At 45.1% G+C, this 9,684-nt stretch overlaps 2 protein-coding genes across 2 annotated transcripts in view; one reads left to right on the forward strand and one right to left on the reverse strand.

Annotated features, from left to right (window-relative positions):
- Positions 1-3,153: 3,153 nt before the first annotated feature.
- Positions 3,154-5,298, reverse strand: LOC103592711 (cytochrome b-c1 complex subunit 9). Its single transcript, XM_008575532.1, has 2 exons — positions 5,124-5,298; positions 3,154-3,421 (listed from the first exon to the last, which is right to left on the reverse strand). The coding sequence occupies exons 1-2, from the start codon at positions 5,271-5,273 to the stop codon at positions 3,377-3,379; spliced, it is 195 nt and encodes a 64-aa protein (XP_008573754.1). The 5' UTR covers positions 5,274-5,298; the 3' UTR covers positions 3,154-3,376.
- A 371-nt stretch (positions 5,299-5,669) lies between these two features.
- The window catches only part of ZMAT5 (zinc finger, matrin-type 5), a 28,799-nt gene continuing 24,784 nt past the window's right edge, over positions 5,670-9,684 (forward strand). The window contains exon 1 of the mRNA XM_008575533.1: positions 5,670-5,718. The gene's annotated coding sequence lies outside the window, so the exon portion shown is untranslated. The remainder of the gene's footprint in view (positions 5,719-9,684) is intronic.

The raw sequence follows: 9,684 nt of genomic DNA on the forward strand, positions 1-9,684 counted from the left end.
AAAAAACAACAAGAGGCACTGAGGGCCGCCCTCTCTGCTGCAACCAGGCAAGCAACAGAGCACACCTGGGGTCCTGAGGCAGGGGCTGAGGGCTGCCCACTCCTCCTGCAATCAGGCAAGGAGCACACGGTAAACACCACTTCGACGCAGGTGGCCCACGACAGCCACCGCCATAGCCACGTGTGCCGCACAAGTGGCTCGATGCCACAGCAGTAACCATAGCCACTGTACAGATAGCCTGCCAGACACTTGACTGCATTTGCACAAGGAGAGTCACTAGTGGAGACCAGAAAACGGATGTCTATTTTTCCTTGTGATTTTTCTTTTTACACAGTTTATTTAGGAGAGTGCTGTTTAATTTCTACACATTTGTGAATTTTCTATTTCCTTCTGTTATTGTGGTCAGAGAATGTATATTCTATGGTCTTAGTCTTTTTAAATTTTTTAAATGTATTAAGACTTGTTTTATGGAAAAAAACAGAAACAAAAAAAACCCAGCAACAAAAAATACAAAATCTAGGTTTCAGCAGGACCACACTCCTGAAGTCTCTAGGGCCTAAAGAATCTTTCCTTGCCTCTTTCCTTGCTTCTGGTGGTTGCTGGCAATCTTTGGCATTTGTTGGCCTGTGACAGCATAATAATTTGTGTCTTCACATGCCTTTCATCTTTGTGTCTTTACATGGCTTTCATATAAGGACACCAGTAATTGGATTCAGGGCTTACCTCAATAGTATGACCTCATCTTAGCTAATTACATCTACAAAGACCCTATTTCCAAATGAGGTCACATTTTGAGGTTCTAGGTTGACATGAATTTGGGGGGGACACTATTCAGTCTAGTACAATAGGTAAAACAGGGTTTATTATTAAGGTTCAGCTCTTATTGAAAGGAAACACACACAACTACAACAGCCCAGAAATGCTGATGACAAATAATGGGGCATCTTAACTGCTGGTTGGGCTGAGTCTGGGAATGTGCCCCACCTGAGGCAGGTGATGAAATAAGCATGTTCTGATCCTGCCACCCTGAGCTTGTCATCAGGTACTGTAGCATTAACATGGAATAACTTTGTAAGAATGTTTCCTGCTTTGTTATTTACCAGTACATTGCCCTCAAATCATTGGGGAAAATGTAACGAGGTACTTTGAAAAGCTCATGGAGAAATAGAATTAAAAGATAATACTAATCTTTCCGTGAACATTTCTTTTTTTAAAAGATCTCCAGTAAGGGGATCTTAACCCTTGGCTTGGTGTTGTCAGCACCACGCTCAGCCAGTGAGCTAACCCGCCACGCCCATATGAGATCCGAACCCGTGGCCTTGGTGTTATCAGCACCGCACTCTCCCGAGTGAGCCACGGGCCGGCCCTCTTTCCATGAACATTTTGAAGTATGCTCGTATAGTTGGCAATCTTCAACCTCCGTAGTTATCCTCTACGTGATGCTGAAATCATTCTGAAAAGTCTTAGAATAACCTAACCTCTACTTTGGTTCGGGTCTTGATTTGACCTCCAGAGCTGTACTGCCTTTGGCAGGTCATAATTTCTGTAGGCCTCTACTTCATCTTCATGAAGATATACCTTAGGTAAGACAACTGGGCAATTTCTAGGTTCTCTCCTACCTCTGTGTAGGTTTCCTGACCTGTATCTTCACCCATCAGAGAAGATTCTGGATGACCCAGTGCTGGCTGAGTCACATCAGGCTCTAGATAAAAGACGGCAGGTGGGTGAGTCACTTACCTTCCTAGGCCAGGCAGTTTGCCCAGCTACAAAAAAGGACTATTCTATACTTGCTTAGTGATTTCTGACACTCTCCTCTGCCACTCCCAGCCAGGTGGCACAGCTTCCAGCTTCCGAGGTCACCTATAGCCATTGTCCCTAACCAGGAGCACAGCATCAGCCCCTAGTCTCTCTGCTTTCACTCCCACTCACTTCCAATCCAATCGCCCCACAGCTGCCAGAGTAAGGTTTTTGTAAGACAGCTTTTTGCTTCCTTGCTGAATTTTCAGTAGCTACTCACTATAATTTTGGTAAAATCTAGATTATTCACTGTGACTCACCAGGTACTGAATGATCTGGTCCCAGTTTACTCCCCACCTTTAACCCCCTTCAGCTACCCAGGGCTTTTAGTTCTTCAAACACAGCAGTGATTTCCCCATGTGGGGACCTTCAAACCTGCTACTTCCTCTGCTTCGCCTCTAACATCCAACCTAAGTGATTGACCTTTCTCATCTTCAGCTCTCAGCTCTTCTGAGGCTTCACTCACCATCCTCTCATTCCTGGATATTCCATCTCCTGGCACTGTTCCCCAGAACCCTTGGTCCGGTGTGTAATTACATAGGGTGGCATTTATAGTGTCTCCCCGACAGGAGTTCAAGGCTTACATGCTATTTTACCATCATATGCCCTGCTAGCAGTGCCTCACACAGTGGCCACCCAAGCATTTATTGAATGAATGACCAGATTTTTTTCCTTGAACCCCTCTTCCTCACATGCTTCAGCCTTCCAGCACAATCTGGTTTTCTGAGTCCTTAGCATCCATGTCTCTCTGCCAGCAGATCTGTGCCAGGATCTGTGACTGTGCTAAGTGCATTATGACTCTTTTAATACTCACAAAAAACTCATGCAGTAGGTACTTCTATTTCCCCATTTTACAGATTAAAAAACTGAAATTCAGCAAAATCAATGCCTCACGCTTGGTCCACATAGCTAGAACTGGTGGAGAGTTCAAGCCCATCAAGTAAGCACCCATCAGAGTGGAACTCTGATAGGATGCTGTGGCCCAGAGAGGTATGGCAGCTTACCAAAAGACACTCAGCAAGTTAAAGGCAGAATGGAGACGAGACCCTGGGGCTGGGTTCAAGATCCCTCATGCCAGGGTTTATTCCCCAGCTGAGTGCTTCCCCATGACCAAGACAGTTAGCGCTCCTCTGTGTGACTTAAGAATGGAAATATCAATTTAGAAGCCAAAGTTGAAGGTAACAGCTCCAACTCTGGCTCATGTTTTGAAAACTACAATTCTTTAGAAGTTAATGGAAAACTCAAAATAGCAGAGTCTCCCCTTCAGATGTTTGCGGAGGGCTTTGAAGTGGTCTGAAATAACTGACAAGTGAAGATCATGTAGAGTTAATAAAGCACTCAATGCAGAAGCAGATCTAAAGGACGATTTACATTTATTTTCTGATGACTCTGATTAAACATACTTCAAACACAGCGGAAGTGAGAGTCTGTTTGTTATGTGAAGATACTTCTTGCTGAAAGCTAGAGATGGTCTGTGAAGAATAACTTGAGCATCATCTTCAAGCTGAGGCCCCAGCTCTGGGCAAACAGCCGGTGGGTGGACCTGGTCCTTCTGGCCTGGATGGGGGTCTCTGGGGAACTACTCCTGGTTCTCATACTTGTGCTTGATGTGTTTCCACAGCTTCTGCATTTTAAAGACAAGAGCCACAAACTTTAACCTTTGCCTCTAACATTTTACAACTACTCCCACTGCCCTGATCTCTGAAATAAACTCAAGAGAAACACATGCCATATCCTGCCTAAAAACATACAGTTGTGGTGGGCAAACTAGAAGCAATGCTAGGCATGACACACAATTCCTAACATTTACAAAATACTTGATGCTCTCAATCACCATGTGAAGTGGGAAGGAATGATCTTACTTTTACAGGAAATTGAGGTAGAAATTGAGGAAACTGTCCAAAAGCACACAATTACTAAGGAACAGAGCCTGGAAAATATCTCAATTCTTCACCTCCTAGGTATGACCTATGAAGTCCTAAGTGCATGGTCCCTAAATATTTCACACTGAGCCATTTTTTTATTCCTTGGACCTAAATTAGCTGAAATTCACATTCCTAAAAGCACAGGAAAATGGATGGGGTATGACAATGTACTTAGATGCCTTTCCAGATTCGTGGAAATGGCCAACAGAACCACTTATAGAAATGGGACACTGGCAACACTTTCATGTGGGCAGGAAGTTGCCCTGGCCACGGGCAGTACAGTATTAGTGGACAGAGCCTTCCTGTCCACTAACACTGGAATTAAAAACACAAGTGAATAGTGAAACAGGGTTAACTGAACAAGGCATTTCCCAGTATGGCCACAATTTAATGATATAAAGCATGCACAGCACCCAGCACAGTGCCTGGTACACAAAAAGTCTAAAAGGTGTTGCTATTCCCTACCTTATGCTTCCACTTTCCCCTGAAGAATGTAACAAATGTTATTTTTCAGTGGTACCACCTACCACACACTGTGGCACCTTGCCTGCATCTCATATAATTCTCACAATAATTCCCTAAGGTAGTTACTATTATTACCTCCATTTCACAGATAAAACTGAAGCTCAGAGAAGTTAAGAAACTTGCCAAATTTAAAGCCACAGTTATTAAGTGACAAGGCCCAGAATTCCCATCCAGGGCTCTCTGATTTCATAGCCCCTACTTTTTTGTTTTTTTTTTTCTTAAAAGATGACCGGTAAGGGAATCTTAACCCATGACTTGGTGTTGTCAGCACCACGCTCACCCAGTGAGCTAATCGGCCATCCCTATATGGGATCTAAACCCGTGGCCTTGGTGTTATCAGCACCGCACTCTCCCGAGTGAGCCACGGGCTGGCCCATCATGGCTCCTACTTTTAACCATTAATACTAAGCTACTTGAGTGGGAAGCCTTGGGAACTGAAAGCTCCATCTAAAAAGGCCAGCCACGGTGCCCTAGTAGATACCCTTTTAATGACCATTACCTGCTCAAATCTGCCCTTGAAATGCTAAGAGACAGGGTTCCGGGGTCGGGCCCTGACATGCCGCTGACTTCCTAGTAGTGTGGCCCTAGTAAATTCTTTGCTCTCAATGAGGCTTTAGTTTTCGCTTCTGCAAATGGACAAGTGGGTATGTCAGGTGGGTCATATCAATACTTATAACCCCTGCAAAGTTGGATCAATTAACCTCGTTTAACGTTTTAAGGTTCACACCAGGCTAAGGGGACAGACAGCAGTCTGGAGACAGAAGACGCCCACGGTTTATCTCCTTCGTGGTAAAGGTAGACTGAGCCCCATCCCAACTCCATTCCCACTATCACCCCTCGAGCGGGCCCAAGGTCAGGGATGGCCCAGGCCCTCACCCCCTGGTTGATGTGCTCGTAGATCGCGTCCGCGCCTTCATCGAAGGCGCGCTCGAAGAACAGGGCGCCCACGACAATGGTAAGGGCGAAGGTGGAAGTCCTGCGGAAAAGCAGGGAGTACAATCTCGCTGTAATCGTCGGACCCGCCATGTCTCTTCACTGCCGAACTCGCGCCACTGCGCCTGCGCCTCGGTCGACCTCTCTCTTCATAGGTGCTCAACATGCAACACTTTATGGGATTTGTAGTTCCTCTGAATCTCAGTGCTCGTTGTTTTCAACCACGGAAGGTAACTGATCGTCTAAGAAGGACTAAAATATAAACGATTCATATCATCACAGCCTAAATAATTTGATAAGATTTATTACCCAATTTTTCTTCTCAATAATTTCTTGCTGTTTGAATATTTCGAACTACAACCCCCCGAAGCCCTCGCGCTTCCTCCGCCTCCCCCCGCGCTGTCTCGGCTTAGCTTCCCAAAGCTTTCTGGGAAGGGAGGGCCGATACTCAAGGGAGGACTACGAATCCCAGTAAGCAGTGCGCGACGCGAGGGCGTAGGAGGAGGAGCCCGGAGCCGTCCGGCCCAGCAAGAGCCAGGTACTTTCTCTGACCGGTCGTCGAGGGACAGGTCCAGTCTCTTTCCTCCCACGGGAAGACTTGGGCTCTTCCTTCTGAGTCTGCGCGCCCCTCTTGGCGGGACGCACCATTATTTGGGATGGGGAGTGGATGGAAAGGCGAGGGGACCTGGGACCTTGAGACCCTGGCTCGTCTCTGCCTCTATTCCAGGCCCAGAGATGAAGCCTGTGACAAAAGTTGGGTCCTGGGGACTGAACTCTTCAGCCTGGCCTCAGGGGGAGGGACTGTTTTTCCCGTGCTTCCTGCTCCCCTCTCTCCTGGTCTTCGCAGGCTGAAATTCTGGCCTGGAAGGCAGGAGACCTGGGACCACTCATCCCTTCTTGGAAGTAGAAAGAGCAAGCACTTTGGAGTACCAGGGGCATTCAACAAATGTTTTCCGAGTGCTTCCTCTGGGCCCTGTGCTGGGGACCCGGCGGTGAATATGTCCCTGCTTTCATGGCGTGCTCAATCATCTGTGTGTGGGCGGGTGGAGGCTCAGTAACAATGAACAAGGGGTGCTTAAAAGAACAGAAGACAGGTGGATTGGGGTGCTGTTTTAGCCCGGGTGGTCACTCTGAGCATGGCACTTGACTAGAGACGTGAATGAACAGTAGTGGGTCAGACAAGAAAAGGCTGGTGCAAAGGGCTTGAGGGGGCTGCAATCCTGGGAGTTTGAGGGAAAGAAGAGTGGACTAGGAAGAGGTGGGCTCGGGTCAGCTCATATGCGGCCTTGTAACTAATGGTAAGGAGTCTTATTTTTTTCTAATTGCACTAGGAAGCCACTGAAAGATTTTAAGCAGACATGTGACAAGATGTAATTTACATTCTAATGCTATCATTCTGGCTGCTCTCCTGAAAACGGACTGAAGAGGGAAAATTATTGTGGTGGATCAGTTGAGGGAGAATGGTAAATTAGATTAGGGTGTAGATTAGAGTAGTGATCAGATTTGGGATGTATTTTGGGAGATAGGACAGACAGAACAAGCTGGCAGATGCGCACAGGGTGTGTGGGAAAGAGGAATCGAGGCGGACATCTAAGTTTTGACCTCAACCACTTAAAATCAACAGCAATTATCTTAAGTTCTGTTTTGGCCACGTTCAGTTTGAGCTCCTCCATAGATATCAAGTGGAGATGTCCAGAGGCAAATAGTGATATGGGTCTGGAGTTTAGAAGAGAGGTCTGAGCCTGAGATAATTGTCATCAGGATAGGGATGGCATTCAAAACCAGGGACTGGATTACAGGTGTGGCTCTACCTCTGATTCTGTGTGACCTTGATCAAGTCTGGACTCTCTGGGCCATATTTTAATTACTCTGTAAAGAGCAACAGTAATGCCTGGTTAGGGGACTACAAGGGAAAGTGTGAGATGCTCTACATCTATGATGAGTTATCTTTACTGTGGTTATTTACTCTTTGCACAGCATCCTGGTAGCCCCTTGGGGCAGAAAGTTGTGAGGCTCCAGGGAGAGTACTAGGTCTTGCTGATCATCTGCAACAAATCTGGCTGATGGGCAGTATAGAGGAGGGGGAATTAGAGGAGGGAGAATCATTTTAGGCGGGACAAGTAGGGAAGACCACAGGGAGTTAAAGGTGTGGCTCGTTGTATTTGGTTTTATTTTTATTTTTATTTTTATTTTTTTTAAAAAGATGACCGGTAAGGGGATGTTAACCCTTAGCTTGGTGCTGTTAGCACCACACTCACCCAGTGAGCTAACCGGCCATCCGTATGTGGGATCCGAACCCGTGGCCTTGGTGTTATCAGCACCACACTCTCCCGAGTGAGCCACGGGCTGGCCCATATTTGGTTTTATTTTTTATCTTTTAAACTAATTCTTATTTTGGAGTAACAATTTTATTTTATTTTATTTATTCTTTTTTTTCCTTTTTGTCTTTTTTCGTGACCGGCAACGGGATCGCAACCCTCGGTGTCACGCCCGCACCTCGCTCAGCCAGTGAGCGGCCGGTCTGTATGTGGGATCCGAACCCTCGGCAGGAGCGCCGCCCTGTAGCAGTGCGCCACTGGGCCGGCCCTGGAGCAACAATTTTATTTATTTATTTATTTATTTTATTTATTTATTTTTTAAAAGATGACCGGTAAGGGGATCTTAACCCTTGACTTGGTGTTGTCAGCACCACGCTCAGCCAGTGAGCGAACCGGCCATCCCTATATGGGATCCGAACCCGGGGCCTTGGTGTTATCAGCACCGCACTCTCCCGAGTGAGCCACGGGCTGGCCCCAACAATTTTAAAATGCTTAATTTTCCTTAAGCCATCAATTTCATCTTAGAAATTATAATTCTGAATATAAATCTAGGAAAATAAGAAAAATGACCTTAAGTTTTCCTTTGATTAATGTTTGAACTCTAGTTGAACAAACTAAATTCCTTTAAGCACCCAGCCCTATTTACAGCTTGATTACATCCCCTTAAACATTTAAATTCCATTTATATATTTAATATATTTGATTTTCTTTTTAAGTACTTCAGATGCATAACCTAATAAGCACAATTTCCCTAGAATACGTAAACAGTTACTAGGAAATCTAATCCATTAAACTTGTAAACATAATGAATTTCAAGTTCTTGTAAACAATTGAATACTTTTTATATACTTAGTCAAATTCTCCTATGTCAGTGGCTGTCAGTCTGGGAAGCTAAAAAAAATACAGACTTCATCTCTGACATGAAGACATGAATGGAGGGCACCCCTTAGTAAGTTTTATAGCATCCCAGGCGATTTTAATGTGCAGCCAGTGTTTCCAACTATTGCTAACCTCTCAACCTAAAATCACAAGTCTAATGTCAATTACTGGCATATATCTTATCAGTTACATAACTATATATTTTAACTTTTAACACTGAATAAATCAAATTCTCTTCAATGTTACAGATACTTTTAAATACCAAGTATACACTGATTATTACTTAGAACAGGAACATTTATTCAGTTCAGTTTGGTTTACTCTTCTACCTCTATTTTCAATTCTAAACTCTCCTGGAGTGTGACAAGATGCTAATGCAGAAAGAAAACAGTTTTCTCCACTCTAATGAATTGTGCTTAGCATCAGGTTGGTGTTACCATTCAAATGAGCTGAGGTTATTCATAATCAGACTGATTTCTGACTGAGACACGAATCTAGGGGCTATGTCTACCTGGAGTGACTGTCCTTAGTAGAGGTTGCCTTTGGGATTCAGGGGGAAGTTCATTCCTCCAGGCTTTTGTTTCTTAGGAAGTACTTACTAGGGGATACTAGACTTGCTACTTAAAATGCAAATTTCTGGGTCCCCCTCCAGATCTGCTAAGTCAAGATTTCTGGGGACCTAACCTGAGAGACTTCAGTTTTAATAAGGTTCCCACTTGGAAGCCATGGAAAATTTTGAGCAGGGATAATTTTAGGATGGTTAATCTGATGGGGTGAACTGAGGAGGCTTTGTCCAGATGTGAGGAGGAGAGATCTGACTTGGACAGCAGTGACAGTGGTGACAGATGGTCAGATGATCCCAGACTGAGAGCAGAAGAAGGAGGAGCAGAGGCGTTCTGAGTCTGGGTATCTGGCTCAGGTGCCTCCTTCAGACTATTTTTACCTTTTTTATTTGGAAACTCCAGCCTGCTGGGACCTATAACTATCTGATGAGAAACTGTCTCCTGCCTGCAGTCCCTAGAGCCCAGATTCGGGCTCAGCCAACCTTCACTGGGCCTTGGGGCATGCTAGGCCAGATCTGGTTAGAAATAGGGTGCACCCTGTCAATCTTCAGCCAGCGGCTGAGGGAAATGTCTACTCTATCATTTTCAACCACCACCCCTAGCTGGTTCATACAGGTGAACCAAGTCCCTGGAACCAACATCCATGGCAAGCCTCCTGAGGGGGAAGGGATAGTGTTTATCCCTTCTTGACAAATTTCTCATTTTTTTTTTTTTTTTTTTTTTTTTTTTTTTTTTTTTTTTCCT

This window comes from Galeopterus variegatus, unplaced genomic scaffold (genome assembly GCF_000696425.1).
Source record: "Galeopterus variegatus unplaced genomic scaffold, G_variegatus-3.0.2 Scaffold1204, whole genome shotgun sequence".
NCBI lineage: Eukaryota > Metazoa > Chordata > Mammalia > Dermoptera > Cynocephalidae > Galeopterus > Galeopterus variegatus.

Coding starts and splice junctions, on each gene's coding strand:
- LOC103592711 (XM_008575532.1), bottom strand. CDS start 5,273: ATGGCGGGTCCGACGATTACAGCGAGATTGTACTCCCTGCTTTTCCGC. Junction 3,422..5,123: donor ACGAGCACATCAACCAGGGG/GTGAGGGCCTGG, acceptor TTTAAAATGCAG/AAGCTGTGGAAACACATCAA.